Genomic DNA, 17,848 nt, shown 5'->3' with positions numbered 1-17,848 from the left:
AACCAAGGGTTCCAATACACGAGTGTATGGGGAATGCCCCTCACGCAGGCCATAGCACAGCTTTGGGAAGTCCAAACGCTTACCCCTGTACTCACCCCTGTGTGTCTTAGCTAGCGTTCCTGAGTTCAGTTCCCCTTTTGTGCTCAGAACCTTGGACTGTGCCAGTAGACCACCATTTCTTCAGTTCGTAGCCTTTTTTTGATCTATAGGATGTGTGCACCAGGAGGACGGAAACATTCTCTGGTTTGTTTCTCGAAATCTCCCCCCCCGCCCCCCCAAATTTTGGAATATGCCCCAAAACCTAGTATGAACCCTGTTGTCCAAATGGATAGAGATCATGAATTCCCTGATCTCCATTTGTGATCTACACATGGTCACCCATACTCATCAATACCAAGATCTTCAGGAATTTGTTCCTTCAGAGGTTTCTGGCATAGCCTCTGATGAACCAGGACTTTGTTTTCTCACATCAAGAGTTTAAAATGGTTCTAGGACTTTTTTTCTCTCTCACCGCAGGTGCTTCTACTTAATCCTGCATGGCTCATAAAGCTGTCAGGACAATGTACTTTAGATTGTATATGACTTTTCTTACTTCCAAGATAGCCTTGGAAAAAGAAGCACTTTAGTCTTTTACTGTAATTATAGTCCAGGTTTAGAAGCCTTGCCAGAATATCAGTCTACCACGTTCTTTTTATGATGCTGAAATATTTTAAAGAAAAGTTCAGTCAAGAGCATACTAACTAAATATGTCTGTACATCTCTAAAACTACTTCTCTGCAGAACCCAGTGATACCCTGTCACCCACAAAATGAATTAAAAAAAATTAGGTACCAGGAGGTACTAAGTTCACAGATTTGTCTAAACTGTTTTTCATGGTTTATTTTTTATATAACAGATCCTTCCTAACAACAGGGTTTTTTTCTAAATTATTTTATGGATATGGGTTTGTTTGTTTGTTTGTTTTACCTGCATGTATATGTGCACCACATAGACCAACCCCAACACCCCATGCAGTGTCCAACCTTTGAACTTCCAATCCTCTCTGCCTGTTGTCCACGCCATCAGAAGATCAAACAAGTAAAAAAGTCTTTGGGTACTAATATGCTAATGAGCAGGTAGGATGTATGTTCTGGACACCAGGAGAGCATTTCAAGTGCAGTGTCCATGGGTGACCCTGAGCAAGTCAGAAGATACCATAGCTTCTGAATGGCAAAGAGTATAGTCTAATGGAGGTGTTCAAGGTTGGATGAATGGTTGCATGGCCTATTTATTCGTTAACTTATATTGAACCTGCCTATATCTCATTTACATCCACGTTTAACCACTAAGGATAAAGCCCTGGTTTCCTTCTGTCTTTCCTCTCCATTAAAACTCTGTGTCCCTGTGAACTTTTGTTGGGATCGTAGTTATTTGCATATTGTTCCCAATTGCATAATGAATGCATATTCCTGACTCATCCCAACTGCCCAATGACCTCTGGCCTATGCCAGTCACTTTCTCCTTGGATTTACTGAAGTGAGTGTTATGCAAGTCCCCTGTTGCTCACTGAGCCATTAGTAGAGACTCTCACCCAGAATAGGGCATTACTAAATGCGTGATGACGACTCAGTCCAATTTCAAATCAAGGTTGGGACCAGCAGCTCACTCTTAATTGCCTGAGTCATGCAGTTTTGGTGTCTCAGTCTTGTTATTTGGGATCTTCTTAAAGTGGCAGTCCTTAAGTTGAGGCTCCAGCTGGGTTTGAGATCTTTCCTCAGCAAGGAATACTTTAGCTGCCAATGTCAAAAATCGTCAGGATTGGCATAGTGGTGAATAGCTCAGAGTCTTTCCAGTGAGCTGTGCTTAACTGATAGTGCACCTTGATAAACCTAATGCCATCCCCTCGTAGCTGGCAGGGGCTTCTGCCTTTCCAGGCACAGAAGGTAGGAGTAACAAGGCAAAGAAACAAAGACACAGGGGCTACCTTTTCATCTAGATGTGGTTTCTCCATGAAGTACAAGCACTTAGCCTGGCTTCTGGTTGTTAAGAAATTGCCTGTCACAAGGCCTTCTAGCTGCAAGGGATGCAGCAATGTGGACTGATGGGCTATTTGGTTCTTATCTTCTCCTGTCAAGGGAAGGGAGGAAGGACTTGAGAATGACCTTGGGTAACTTACACAGTATCTGCTACAAGCAGTTTATGCCTTTCTCTCGAGAGGAACATTCATCATATTTTGGTTTGGAAAACTTCTAACTGAAAAATTGATATGCCTTGCTAGCTATCATGTGTCACCAAGGCAACTACTCCCCTATATCTGCAGGAGATACAGCCTATAGGGTTCTGTCATCACGACACTGTGTATATACTTTTTGTTGCTTTCCTTTTGTACCTGTGTTTATCCACAGAAAGAGGTCATCAACAGATTATCAACAGATCATGAAAAAAGTGAAGTGATCATAACGGTAGTGTACTAAGAATTACTTGAAGGTGGTGAATTGCTTCTAGAGTTTTCTATTAGATAGTCTTAGACACTATTTGACTAGGTAACTCAGAGTGTCGTCACAGTATTGTAGAATAAAATAGGAACTACATTTTAAGTCTACAGCATCAAAAGAAGACTTTTTGTGTATGTAGATCTGAATTAATGAAGCAATCAGTGTAGAGGATAATTTTCCTTGTTCGACCTGGTTCAGTGATGCCATGACAAAAGGTACTAGAGATATGAAAAATCATAGCAGTGTTTTTGCTTTCCTTTGTTATAATTACCTTTATTGTACTTGGAAGAGGGAATATGTTTGCAAATCTGCAGACTATCAAGATGGCAATTTTGCGACTGAGAGTTTTTATGCCAGATCAACCCACAAGTATTTATAAGAAGAAAAGTGGTTTGTTACATTAGGAAAATCCACTTTAAGTCTTTTTTTTTTCTGAACAAGGGGTGTGCATAAACAAAGAACTCATAACACAACTCTACAGCTTTGCCTAATGTTTAAAACCGAAAATGACCTGATAGACTAAATCAGAACACCCACCCTTGACAGCCACCCTCTCCTGCAGTTCAGCTTTCTTCTTACCAGATCCTACAACTCCTGAATTTATCTGCTTGAACATTTGCCTATATTCATTGTTTCTATAAGTGAGTGAGGAATGGTTCATGTCAGTAACGACAACATTTAGGAGGCTGAGGCAGAAGTTTCATGTTGATATCAAGGTCATCTTAGGCTGCAGACTGGAAGCTTCTCTCAAAACAGTATAAACAAATAAGTAAAGAAATAGGCCAAGAGTGACCTTGTGTGTTTACTTTTGGAATGGGAGTGTTCCTGACTTCACCTTCCTTGGGCTGTCCCGTGTTGACTATTTCCTGGGGACCACAGAAAACAAGCTCACCTTCTTCCATGTTTCTTCGCCTTCTCTGCAGCTATCATCAATGACCTCAGACACTGCTTTTCTTTGGAACACACTGACTAATTCAGTTGGAGAACTATGAATCCAAAGAAGGGAAAAAACATCCGTTCATCTTAGGTTGTTTTCTTGTGTTATTGGTGCAATGGTTTATGTTTGTTTGTTTGGTTGGTTGGTTGTTGTTTCTGTCTTCATGGCTGTATTTTCTCTCTGCCCTCACTTTGATTCTGGGAATCTCCCACAGACCCTTCTGTCTTCCTCTTCTTCCCTTACATCAGCATGCATAAGTCTGAGCCCCACCTTTTTCAGTCATGCTCCTCTGGCCTCTTATTGGTCACAACATGTTGGGAACTGGCTTTTGGTTATTTTTATCACTGCTGAAGTGGAGACCAGATAGTAGATCACATTCTCACAACCATGGATATCAGAACATCTCTCTGCCATTTCTTTTCCCCAGTTTCTGTGACAGCAGGAAGAAAAAAAAAAAACAAACTAAATGTTGATACAAGCTGTGAAACAATAAATAAAACTTCTAAAAGTCTTTCATTCGTTTAATTTTTATGATACTTTAGAGTAGCAAAATTGGGCAGGAGGTACCAAGACATTCAACTATCCCTTACTCCATGTCTTCAGACCCCTACCAATTGTGCCCAACAGAGGAATACATGTGCCCCCACTATCCTATCATGCAGAATAGCTTCACAGTCCAAAGGATCCTCAATGAGCTGTGATTTCGCTCCTCCGTGAGCCTCCACCCCAAAGCCACTGATCTTTTTACTCCATCCTTTGGCTGTGCATGGAATGTCACATCACCATGTCAGAGAATGCAAATGGCAAAACACTTTGCTTGACTTTCATAAGAAGGAATGAAAGCTGGTATGTGAATCATGCCGCCTAAGGAGACTCCCAGGTGGCAGCATCAAATGCAGTTATATCAGGTTCAGCCTTGTGGGAAATGGTGGTCCAATAGCCTTTATCCTCCACCAAACCTTAAATGTAACCTCTCACTGTGTCACTGGTGATTCACCGCACCTCCTCACTGCATTCAGATCCTTTTAGGATGGCCAGGGACTTCTGTTTCTTTAGTAGTTCTCACTTTAAAACCTAGAGAAAACATTTGCAATATGCAAGTCTTTGCAGTTAGGGGATGGGATGTGAGTATTCTCCCATCCTATCATCTGTCCATGAGTGTTTCTTGCCTGGCTTGTGAAGAAATAGCTCGTCCTAACATTTTCACAGACTTCTCCCCACCTTTTGTTTTCTGTCACTGTGCTCAGCTTTACACAGCGATCTCACCTTTCTTACATCACAGAACCAACTATCTGTCTGGCCTTTCAGCTGGTGGCAGAGAAGCATCTTTCCCGCCTGCTAATGCTTCCTGTTAGTCCTAAAAGCTCCAATTAGAAGTCGTAAGAGTGGCACGGTCAGGATTCTCTGAGATGATGCAGCCTCATTAAAACACAACTGTGTGCTTCTGCTTTAAATAGTGTCCAAACAGATAAGTGAATTCAGGGCCGCCTAAATTTAATTCCAGAAATCAAAGCCATGGCAATAAGAACTGGACCTGAGTTCTCTTAGGGCAAGTAATTTAATTCCTCAGCCAGTTGAACTATTATGCATCTCAGTTCTTAGTTATTATGACAGTAAATTATGCCGACAGAGGCAGTGAGGGGTGATGTGCATGTAATTCCTTCTTTTTCCTGGCTAGGCACACACCAGAATGCAGATGTCTTAAACAGCTTTCCCCTCAGCCGAGGCTTCCGTTTAGAGTTTTAAAAGCAGTGTTTATGTAATAACGGAAGATGGATAGGCACCTCAGGGAATCCAGCTGTGTATATGCTTCACCCTACCTGACAGCCCAGGGCTAACCAAAGCCTAGACCTTACACCAGTTATGAACACTGTTACAACAGTCATGGAGTGAGATCATGGGTAATTCATGGTTTATAGAGAATCCTGGCCTGAACTTAGCTTTTCTCCCTGCCATTGCTTTTGAATTACCACCGACAGTGGAGAAACAAAGAGAATTGTGACTGATTCGGTTGGACAAAGAAGAGATTCCAGACACAATCAATTCAGGAATCAACCTCTCCTCACTAGAAAAACAGCCTTGAGATTAAATAAAGGACTTACCCCAAATCAAATCCGGGCCAGCTGTAGGTTTAGTTTGGAAATATGGCATCTGTGGTAGGTGTGTACACGGAGAGTTTTGTGTAGGCAATCAAGAAATCAATTAGTTTACCCTACTTATATCTAGGCACATGGAGACTTATCCCATCTGATTATCCATTTCTTACCTATTTCTTCATGGCCTTGATGAAAATGTGAAAATCAGTTATAGTTTCCTACCTATCAACACATTATGCATTAACACTTCACTAAATTATTTATCTTAATAATTTCTTCTGTACGTTTTAGCCAAATGTTTCAGAATATGTTCTGTTTTCATCGTATTTCACCAGAGTTGGGGAAATGTCCCCTTGAGGAGCCCGACATAGTTTTATAGGATTTTTTTAAAGTCCTGCCTGCATCCTAGGCTTGCACCCAAGGGCCTGCTATGTATCATTCATTATAGAACCTGTATGAAATATCCCTGGAGTTGGAGGAAACCACAGCTGTCCCTTGGTGCTACATCCATCTCCTCGGATTTCCTTTCCCTTTCATTTTCAGGACAGCATCTCGCTGCTACGCTGTCAGACACTGACTGTGAGAGTCTTTCAACCTTCTGGAAGCATGCGAAATCACGGCTGGGACCATTCCAGTCTCCAGCTCACATGATACAGTCTAAGACACTGGACGAGCACTCTCCTAGCCTTTAGAGCTGAGCTCTCTCCTTCCCCAACACATCCAGCGTATCATGGTGCCACAGTTCATACAACCTCCAGATTTCCCTTGCCTTTCCCAGTGGAAAAGCACACTCCTTGCTGGCCACACTCACCTTCGGGGTGATAGTGCCCGTGTGCTCTGTTTGTTGGTGAGAGCATTAACCTGGGCATGGCCTCTTTTCCACTCATTTGTGTAGTGCTTCTCATTTGACACAACTGGGCCAGAGAGTCTCAGCTCTTTGTCTTCTGTTGGCTTTGTGATCTGGTCCAGCATTTCTCTGTCCTTTCCCATCAGGCAATACAGGGTAGGCTCTCCCTGCTTTTATCTTCATCCGAGTGCTCTTGGCCAAGCTGGCATTGGCAGTCAGTTGCTTTCCACACAGGTTCCTTAGTAGTCTCTTAAACTGTGTCCTAGACATGCCCTTTAACGATTTTATCTTGACGATTGTTACCTGCCCTGTGTTTGTCCGGTACATAGATATTTACAGCCATATCATCTCTCTACGGTCTACATAATTTTGCTTTGTCCACAGGGTCATATGATTGGAGTCAGAGTATCTTCTTTCTGCAGCCATTAAACAAAGAGCTATGTCCACTTGTGAAACATTGGTGGGCCTCAGCTAGAGTTCCTACTTACCAGCATTTTAACCTTCCTAATGTTTTTCATCAATCCCATATTCCCTCACACATTACCAAAGTTCCTTGATTTGTATTTTTCTTTACTTCCCTAAACTTTCATTCAGCCGAGTATCTCACAGATATTTTTATCTGTTCTTCCAGGGAAGGCAAAGTAGTAGAAGTCGCCGAAGAGGAGGAAGTGGCTGATGTTGAGGAAGAGGAAGCTGATGATGAGGAGGATGTGGAGGATGGGGAGGAGGTGGAGGAGGAGGCCGAGGAGCCCTACGAAGAGGCCACGGAGAGAACAACCAGCACTGCCACCACGACGACCACCACCACTGAGTCCGTGGAGGAGGTAGTCCGAGGTAAACTGCTGTCTTGGGATGAAAGAAAGCAAAATGGGAGGGGGGATGTTTTCAACCAGCGCTTCCCTTCTCCAGCCCCCTGCCCTCACCTCACTCCCACCACTCCCCCCAAATCACAGGGCTTCTTCCACTTGGTTTATTGCTCGGGTTGGTTTGGTTTGGTATAACAAGCTGCCCAGCAGTCCATTTAAACTAAAACAAATCTCAGTTGCATAGTCACTTCTATGCCTTGTGTATGCTGCTGAAGGAGTCCTAGCCTATATTTATAAGACCGCACCTAACCAGAAGCCATCATATTTGACAAGTGCTGCATCATGCCCTGGTGGTGGGCCTTCATTGTTCAGCATTGCCCATTGCATCTTGAACCCCCGAGATTGGGAGCTCTTTGATTGGAAGAACTATAGTTTGGGTCATTCACTGTGCTAGGCTTATAGACAATTCCAGTAAAGTTTGTTTGTGTGAATAGCTTTTTTATTAGATTTTATTAATTTTACTAAATATAATTTCTTTTTATTTACTGAGTTGAACTTTTAATATCATTTGGTAAGAATAACTTTATTTCATGCTGTGAAGTTCAGCATGGGCAATTTGTGTTACTTGTGTAATCGGGACGTACGGCAGCACCTTCTTCAAAACACAGGTGTAATTTCCATACTTTAGCTAGTGCTCCTCCTGCGAATGTTGTGAACCAAATGAATTGAAAAGACTTTTTCATCACCAGGAAGTGAAAGCAAATATTTATCTTACGTTAAACAAACCAAATGTTATGCCAACTAGTGTGTTTGGGGGTTGGGGAATTTAATGGGTATGTGTTGAGTTTTTCCCCCACAGTAAAATCTGCCTCTAGATCTAGAATGAGTGAATGTGGGTTGACTTCATTTTAGTGTAGTGCAGATGATGTTAGCTTTCATCCACAAATGCTACAACGCAGTAAGATTTCCTTTCCCTTTTGATTAAAGTGTAATGATTACAGCTCATCAGAGTTTAATATGGGACGCTGTCCAACTCAAGTACATTGCTAATTATTATTGTTAGTCCTCCCTCTCCCTTTGCTGCATTTTAAAGAACTTATTGAGGTAAGATTTTATATATCATAATATTAGCACATTTTCAGTATATAATAGTGACTTTAATAAATTTACTCAGTTATTTAATATCACCATAATCTCACCCAAGGCCTTTCAGCACCCTAATGGGATCCCTCCTGCCCACTCACAGAGTTGGTCCTCACCCATGCCTATCAGTGGCTGGGCTACTTTGGCCTCCACCTAGTTGCCTTTCTCTGAATACTTAATATGTAAGTGAGGTTGTACCCAGCACAGCTTAATGACTGACTTGTGTCCCTTACCAGTGTTTTCTGGTTTTCACTTGGAGTTTTTTGTTGTTGACAAATTGAGTATTCGGCCACCTTAGGTCTAATCGAAGTCTTCTGTATTGTTTAGCAAGAGCGTCCAGTTTTAGGTAGATGATTTAGTTTTATTGTTTCCCTACTTAAGGCAGCTTCTTATTGAATGCATGTGCAAATAGAGGTATCCTTTATCAGAATGAAATGCTCTTCTTCAAATGCCCAAGGCATCTTTTTCCAAAGAATTTTTCAAATGTCTCTAGAGGCCATGACTGGTAGATCTAGCCTAATGAATTTTTTTAGCCCTGATTTTCTCAGCAAGGAAAGAGGTGTTACTTTATTTCCCCACTCTGGGTTTCTTTTCTTGGAGTCACATTACAGTGACTGATAATCTGCAGTGAAGTGACGTCATTAGAAGTAGAGGACACTTGTTGGCTGCCTGTCAACAGCCATGGGTGAAGACCACACCCAGCTCATGATGGTCTTGAGTGCTGAGATCTAGGATGAAATCCAAGCCAAAGAAATGCAAAACCTTCTACTCTGTAAATTAAGCACACAGAGACTACTTCAGAACAAGCTTCCAGATTGGCTAACGAAGGTTCTTAAGTAGATGGCATTTAAACAAGGCAGGGGAAGTGTCGCCAGGTAAATTTTGTTATGACGCACATCACAGTCAGTTGGAAACAGCAAACAAACCCTGTGCTCTGGTGGAAGGCAATGGGCATGCTTGGGAGACAGGACTAGTTGGTACCCTGTGGGAAGGAATCTGGGAAAATAGGGTTGGGACCGAAACGTGAATGTGCCAAGGTCGGCAAGGACAGATGCTGAGAATGATAGGAAATGGTGTGAATTTGACCATCACGAGTCACAGGGGAACAAGGAGTGGTGATCTTAGGCTTATATTCTAACCAAGATGGAATTTGCTCGAGATCTGTGATCTCGTTAACCTCCAAGTCCTGTTATTTTTCTGAATTTGTCCTTCCCTTTTTCAGTTTCACGAGTACCTTTCTAATTTTAGATATTTAGTTTTGGTATGCAGTTTCCCAAGCAAGGTGTAATTTTTAGATCTTTAGACAGAACATATAAAGACATGAGCACTATGGACTTTTTCTCTAGAAAGCCTCAAGTTCAACTGAGAACTTAAAGAAATCTCTAAGCTAGGTGTTTATAAGAAAAATCTAAAGCAAGCACTAATTTTAAAGATAAGCAGGAGCTGGGGATTGGCACAGGAAACAGAGTACTGACTGCAAAGGTAGGAAGAGCTTAGTTCAAACCCTCAGAGCCCGATGTAAAAAGCCAAGCATGATTGTGCAAGCCTGCAGTCCAGAGCTGGGGACACAGGAAGTTTGTTGGGGGATATTTGTGGATATTCCGTAGAAGACTCTGTGTGGAGGAAGTAAGACGGTGTTTGTTGGGCATTGGGCTATACACAGACAGTCTGGTCTCCAGTCGAGCTGAGATGTTAAACCCCAGGACCCGGGGGTGATGACCCACCTACATGGGACGCAAGGAGTTCTCTCATGTCTCCTGGAACCCTGGCTCCTGTCGAAGCTGCGACCCCCTCAGCCCCCACAAGAGAAGCATGGTTAGTAATCTCGTAGGCAGTGTCCCAAGCTTCTGACCTTCAGGCTAGACTCCTCCCCAGTTACCTAGCAACAGTAAAGATAGCAAAGCTCTAAAACCATAGACTGTGTCTGCTCATCAAGGCCTGGTGCACAGACTCTCACCTGTGTGAAAACCTCTTTCCCTAAGCCCTCTCTCCTATAACCCCAGGCTACAGGGTGTTGCTGGCGGGGGAGGGCGGTCAGGGGTTGCCCCTTGTCCACCCCCACACCCTGTCCCTGTTGAGTGGGGTAAGTGGCGTAGATGTAGGATTAAGGCAGACAAACCTTCCCTGTATATTCCTAGTGTAGAAGGTGACTGCTAATTCTTCCCCTTAGTCGGAACACCAGCAGTAGCAGAGCTGATTGTACACTTTGTAAAACCCCTCCTGCAAAGCCGGCTTCTGTGCCTTGAAAGCAAACACTACTTGCAGAGAAAAGATTAGTATTGCACTCTTACTGTCAACATTAATGTTTTAGCCTCTGAAAGGAAATAAATGTGATTTACCACCTTTCACAGAAAGAAAAATCATTTCATCATCTCAAGACTTCAGCAACTTCGAGTCCTTACTGTGCTTCTTAAGAACTAGGTACTTTCATAGTCCGTTGGCTCTTGAGAGGAATAAGCAGAAGGAAGAAAACAGAAGCTATTTTTACCTGATCATAAAACGGCTAACCCCAGTTGTCTTTTCTGCATTACTGATTTCAGAGAGAAGGGAGTTGTTGGGAAGTAAGCTCGTTACTGCCAAATCCATTTGGTTTCTAAGCTTTGCTGGTTAGGAAGATGTTGGATATCAGTCTAATGGCTCAAGTTGTTACCAGTTAAGTAAAGCAACGGTCCTAGACTCTTGTTCTCAGGGTTCAGTTCATAAACCCAAGATGTGAGGGTTTTCTTTTCTGAATCGTGAAGGTCATAGGAACTGGCTTAGCCTTGGCTTTTTAACCTACCCAATTCTGCCTGTCCAGAAAAACTATCTTTTACCTTATGTTTATTCATTCAGTAAATATTCTTTGTGCCCCGCTGCTGGCTAATGTCTTTGTTGCTGTAGAAAGCATAGCAGGGCTAGCACAAACATGCTTCCGCCTGCTGGAAGCATCCACGTTAGAGTTCTTTACTGCAGATATAAGTGTTCTGGCTCACCATTTCCCTTGTTCTTTAAGGCCATGTCTTAATCAGGGTTTCTATTCCTGCACAGACATCATGACCAAGAAGCAAGTTAGAGAGGAAAGGGTTTATTCAGCTTACACTGCCACATTGCTGTTCATCACCAAAGGATGTCAGGACTGCAACTCAAGTAGGTCAGGAAGCAGGAGCTGATGCAGAGGCCATGGAGGGTGCTGCTTACTGGCTTGCTTCCCCTGGCTTGCTCATCCTGCTTTCTTATAGAACCCAAGACTACCAGCCCAGAGATGGCACCACTCACAGTGGACTCTCCAAGCCTTGATCACTAATTGAGAAAATGTGTTACAGCTGGATCTCACAGAGGCATTTCCTCAAGGGAGGCTCCTTTCTCTGTGGTAACTCCGGCTTATGTCAAGTTGACACACAAAACCAGCCAGTGCAGGCTGTAATTCTCCTTTTAAGCCTTATAGCTGTAGTATGCAGTAGAAAAGTTATTTCCTCTATTTCAGGTCAGGGCAATTACGACTTAGGGAAACTTTCAAAATACGTTAGTCATATAAACAGTAATTGATGAAGCCAGGATTTGGGTCCACATGAGCTAGGCTATTTCAGTTTTGTTAATGCCCAAATGATATTTTTCACTTTTCTTTCTAAATACACATTCTTCTGTTTAACTTGCACCTCTTGTAAGTGCTTGTTCATTTGCTATGGACATGGATGCATCTTCTATTTCTGTGCTGTATGTTTCTGGAATTTTCTGTTTTTAAATTAAACAGTAGTAATGGTCAGGTGTCAAGTAATACATGATTAGCAGTCACAATACTATATTCCAGGGGCCACAAGTAGCATATTGTCTATTTTTAAGACAGAGGTTTTCCTGGAGACACTCAACCCCACTTATTTAGATATTGTCTCTGGGTATGTTCATGCTATAAAAGCAGAGCTGAGGAGTTGGATAACTACAAAGGAGATTATACTGTCAGAAGATACCAAGCTATATACTGTTTCTTAATCTCAGATGTTGTTCATAGAAAGAATTCTACTTATTAAAATCAAGTTGATTTCAGTGTGTGTATGTGTGTGTGCGCGTGTATACACATATGTGTATGCAGGTACATATGCATGCATGTGAATATGTGTGTAGAACTCATAGGACAGCCTCATTTATGCATATGAATATGTGTATACAAATCATAGGACAACCTCAAGGGTTGTTCCTCGGGTGGTCCCAGCCACCTTTTCTTGTTTCTAGACTTTGGGCAGTGATGGGAGGCAGGGCCTTTCACGGGCCAAGAACTCATCCAGTAGACTAGGCTACATGGCCATCAAGTCCCAGATATGTTTGGGATGGTAAGTGGCCCCGCCTTGCCTGACTTTCTCTTAATGTATTGAACTCAGGTCTTCATGTTTGTGCAGCAAAGAGCTTATGGGCTAAGCCATCCCCCTCCCCTCATCTCCAACTGTAGTATTTACTGGAGACATTTTTCATTTCATTTTATACCTGCTTTTGTATTTGTCTAATCTAAGTGTTGACATTACCTTGCATGTTCTAAGAGTGACTTTACATGACCTACGCTAAGCACTTACCGTAATACCTAAGAAGACTTAGACTTTGTTGCTCAAGTACAGGTTGCTCATATTTGAGTCCTACTTAAGCCTGTGAACTGCAAATCCTGCATGATGCAACAATGCAAGTAGTCCTGCATCCTCGTGTGTCTGTAAAACTGGGGTTAATATTTAGCCACTCTGTGAGAAGCAAATGACTCCCAGTAATCCCTGGGAACCATTGAGCCCAGTTTCTAATAGACAGGAAGTCCTCATCCTGGAGTCTGTGGTCACTATGGTTGTAGTCATCGTTCCAGTACCCTGGTAGATTCAGAACATTAGACAACTAGTGTTTACTACCAGTTAGGAGTGTTAAAGGTAAATCAACAGATTGACATTTTAATTGCAGTGTGATGCATCTATGAACTGTTGGTACAACAGAGCTGGTGTTTATAGACAGCATTCTGTTACCATTAAAATGCAGCATGAACTGGGTCTCCTGCTTAAAATAGCTTTGCGTGTGAATATATTCCACATATCAAGATATTTGCAATTAAACTTTATATCTAGCAGAAAATTGAACAAGATGGTACTGAATGTCCCATTTCAAGATCGACTTTTTATTCCTTCCAACCATTTTATGCCCTGTGGAAGGAAATTCAACAGTAAGGGGACAGAGAGAGACATGGATACAGGTGGCTTTTTAAACACTTGTGTTTGTGAAACTAAAATCTACGGTCTAAACCCTGGCTGGTTTGTTAGCTGACTGACCTGGGAAGTTACTGCTCTAATGGGGATGATTACGGAGAAGCAGCAGAGAAGTGTCATGAATTGACATGAAGACATCCCCAACAGTAATGAGGCACATTTACACACTGGGCACAGCATTACTCCCTCGGGGCACAGGGATATGAACCGAGGTAGCTCAGATCTGTCCATCCAAACCTGCGTAGTCTCTTTTCACCCTGTGTGGAAAAGGACATCCATGCCCTGTGGGAGTTTGGACCCATTGACAGAGCATCAGAAGCTGTGCATCTAACAAGCTTCATAAATAAAGCCATGTTGGTCTGTAGGGTATAAAAGAGACAAAGCTTATGTTTCTCCCCCATCTCCATTGGCACGGCTCAAGAAAGGCATGGCACGGGCATCCTGGAACTCATGGGTTCTTGCTTTGTCTGTCATGCTCAGCTTCTACAGACTCCAGAGAAACAGTAAATAAACATGGCTTGCTGTGAGCATGTCAAGGAGCTCAAAGCTCTAAGGTGTGTTTGGTGGGTAGGAAAAAGAACAGTAGTATGTTCGTTCTCCAAGAGCCAGCCATAGGCTTTTACCTCTGCTCTAAGGCAGAGAATGCATTCACACATTCCAACCAAGGTGTGGCACCCCCTTTAATGTCGGGACAACTGGTGTCAGCACTGGCCATGTAGGTGACAGGTGGCAGCCTGTTACTTTGTGCCCTGTGGCATAGCAGTCACTGCTTCTAAGTCATTCCATACAGGCTTTGCTTGGGCTGAGGGGTCCATGTAACTGTCGCTTAACTGTCCTAACCTGGAAAGCCTACTGTAGCAATTAGTGTGCTTAAGACACAGGACTGGGGAATGAGGCTTCCAGAGACAGAGAGATAGTATACATATATGTGGTTTTCTTAGTTTTTGTAAGAACTTCATTGACATAATTTCCTATCCACAAAGTTCATAATCCCGTGGTTTAGTAAATTCACAAAGATCTGTTTGCCATAAGAAAATTTTTGTGCCTTATGTATGATTATGTGTCTACTTAACAGTTTATATTGTAAAAACAAAATAAGTTCCTTAAAATGTAATACAACAAATTAGATAACAGATAACATGATTATGTATGTATACATTTTCTCCTTTTCAATTAATCCTTAACTCAAGTAGCATGTTGTTGTCTCAGGTGACAAAGCTATGGTTCTTCATGGAAATATTTAGTTCCCTTAATATAAGTGTCCAGAACTTTAAAAGTGGGGTGGATTGCAACCGAAATATCTATTTCTGTTGGTCTTCAGCAATCCTGCCCTTCCAAAGATGCATCTGTGGCTTCCAGGCACTTATTAGAGTAGCATGTCTGTCATTTTGTGTTTTCATTAGAACAGGGAGAATTCCAGAAGAGATGAGACTGAATAAGTCTCAAGTTGTGTGTGTGTCTCTGTGTGTGTTTGCTGTGCTGTGTGTGTCTGTGTGTGTGTGTGGTTTTATGTATGCTGAAACACAAGAGACTCATTGTATGACTTTAAACTTGATCTCTCTGTGTCTTGGTTCCATGTGCTAGGATCGGCAGCCTTCACCATCCCTGGGATAATACTCACTACTATGTATGCAGTGAAGTGTGGAGGGAACCTTTCTCCGGACGGGTGTTTCCTCTTCCAGAGGAATCCATTCTCCCTAATACACTGCAGTGAAAGGCAAACCCTGGTCAGGGGACAGACTTTAAGTAGCATTGATGCTGTTCTCAGTTTGAATCTTAGATTCTTCTCTGGTAGAGACTATGGCAGGACGCCAGCCAATGTGGAAAGGTGGGCATGCCCTGTCTTCCTCAGACAGAGCTGTCTTTCCAGACCCCAGCTCACTGGAAGTGTTCTTTTGTTCTCAGAAGCATTGATGCCACCTGGAATGTCCTCCCAGGAAAGCGCTGTGAAAAGTTAGGTTCTAAGTTTGCTTTAGTTCATTCCTTGAATTTTTTTTTTATTGTTTTTTTTTTAGCATTATTTTCAAAATAACAAAATAATAAAAATATAAAAATAAAAGCTGTGGTGTGGAGGGGGAAGAGGGCCTCTAGAGGTCATATTTCTGAGAAGTGACGTTTTTATAGGTTTAAATATAAGAGAATTATTATCTCAGTATTGATTAAGGCAGAAGTGTTTTGGTGTTGTTTAAAAACAACTGATTGTATAGAGTGGGAAAAATAGGTATTGGCAATTTTTTAAAAACAGTTCATCTGTTATCTTTCTGTATTTTTTATTCTAAGACTCTTCTCATTTCCCACATGAACCAAACGTTTTCCAATTTTTACCAGTTCCTCCCCTCTCGTCCTAAGGTGCGACTGTGTTTTTATATTTTTAACATAACACATTTAAACTACATTTAATAAGTTAGCTGGGCATGGTGGCTCACACCTGTAGTCTTCACATTTGGGACTCTGAGACTGGAGGATCATAGGTGTTTACTGTCTATGTGAGCCATGTCATGTGACCTTGCTTCTCAAAACACAGTTGAGAAAAAGCCACACCCTCCCACACTGCCACAGCCTTCCTTGGTGCTTAGCATCCTTTGCCATTCTTCTCTTGAGGCACCTGTGGCTTTCACTGAGCCTACACTTCGAGAGAGGGGTGTGACTGGTGATGGAGCATATGTGAACAAACTTTAGCACCATTTCTTGCCTTCTGTGTTTTGAGGATTTGGGCGTGGAGACAGGAATAAGAAACTTAAGGGGAAAGTTTCCTTTTCTAGTAGCTTTCCATTCGTGCCTGTGTTCTCCTGGTGTGGCACAGTTGGATCCCTACTAGGCTGCGAAAACTAATTATTACCGTAGTGAGGAATTTTGGGAGTCATAAATACTAAGGCTTGAAATACCAGTCATGGAAGTGTTTATACCTAGGAAATAGCCAAATTCTGCAATGTGTTTGTCTTTCCAGATAAACACAATTTTTAAAGCAAATTCTTACACCTCATTCAGTTAAAAAAGAAAATATTTCCCCTGTGACACAAGGTACACCTCACCTTTATACCCTGTTCTAGGTTTAAACGTGTTGATAACATGCTGTGTGTCCAATTAACCATAGCAGACAGGAAGTCGAGGTTGTGGGAACATCATAGTGGTATGCTCGATTACAGCACCGTCTCAGGAGCACTGACTGCTGTAAAACCCATTTTACAGACCCATCTCCTTCAGGTGCCATTTTATAAGAAAGCTTTCTGTATAGGGAGCTGTGAGATTCAGGTCAAGTCTAATTACAGTGACAGAGAACTGCACATCTCAATACAAAGCCCAGCCAACTTGAGGCTACCAGCTACAGCGCTTCCCAATCTGTTGGTTGTGACCCCTTTGGGGTTCTAATAACTCTTTGACAGGGGTTGCCTAAGATGATTGGAAAACACAGATATTTGTTTTCATAACAGTGGCAAAATTACAGTTATGAAATAGCAATGAAGATGTTTATGGTTGTAAATGTAATGGTAATAATTTTAATAGTAATTTTAATGTTGGGGGCCACCATAACCTGAGGAACTATGCTAAAGGTTGTAGCTTTCCACTAGGAATGCAGCCTTAGGAACGTTGAGAACCATTGCGCTGGAGAGTTCTATAAAAAATTTGCACACATCGTCCTTCTGAATCTATGGCTTCAATAAGGTGTACAGCTGCGCCTGTGATGTGTTGATATTTCAACCTGTATTTGGAACATGAGATTTCAACTCCAGCTTGCTGGCCTAATTTGCATGATTATATTTAGTACAACATGATTACTAGATAATAAATATTTGATCATTTATTTCCTGATAAAGACTCATTTTTTTTATCTTTTTTATGACTGTTAGCATTCACAATGCATGATGAATGTGATTTCTCTTAGAAGGATGTGATTTTAGCATTGGAGTTAACACATTCTTTAAAAAAGAACCACTTTTCTAATGTGTTATTTTTTTTTTAATTTTGCTTCATCTATAAGAACCAAATGACTATTTACCTACAGAATGTAGGTTTTGTTCAGATAAATTAGACTCTTGGAATGTTGCTATAGTGCAATTGTTAAATTTGTAGCAATAACTTCATTGGGATTTTTTTAAAAATAGCTTTTCGTGCTTATTTTATTATAATTCTCTTGTTTGTTTGCTCGTTTCTTCTTGTTGTCACTGATAGTTTAGAACTTTCTATGTAGACTAGACTAGCCTTGAGCCTGTCAATATAGTCCTGCCTCTGTTTCCCAGGTACTGGAATTGGCGGGTATTCACCGCCACATCTTGATCATGGTTGTTTTAAATGACACTGACATCAGAGTTTTCCATTATTATGGTTGAATGCAGACCA

General features: G+C 41.8%; 1 protein-coding gene across 6 annotated transcripts in view; it reads left to right on the top strand.

Annotated features, from left to right (window-relative positions):
* App (amyloid beta precursor protein) overlaps positions 1-17,848 on the top strand; it is a 221,021-nt gene that overhangs the window by 112,898 nt on the left and 90,275 nt on the right. For all 6 annotated transcript variants that reach the window (XM_021209340.2, XM_021209338.2, XM_021209336.2 and 3 more), the window contains exon 6: positions 6,986-7,188. In XM_021209340.2, coding sequence (XP_021064999.1) covers positions 6,986-7,188 — 203 coding nt within the window. The remainder of the gene's footprint in view (positions 1-6,985; positions 7,189-17,848) is intronic.

The sequence above is a fragment of the Mus pahari genome, chromosome 12 (assembly GCF_900095145.1).
Source record: "Mus pahari chromosome 12, PAHARI_EIJ_v1.1, whole genome shotgun sequence".
In the NCBI taxonomy this organism is placed as follows: Eukaryota; Metazoa; Chordata; class Mammalia; order Rodentia; family Muridae; genus Mus; species Mus pahari.
The sequence above is the reverse complement of the archived record's forward strand: the minus strand, read 5'-3'. Positions and strand labels throughout refer to the sequence as shown.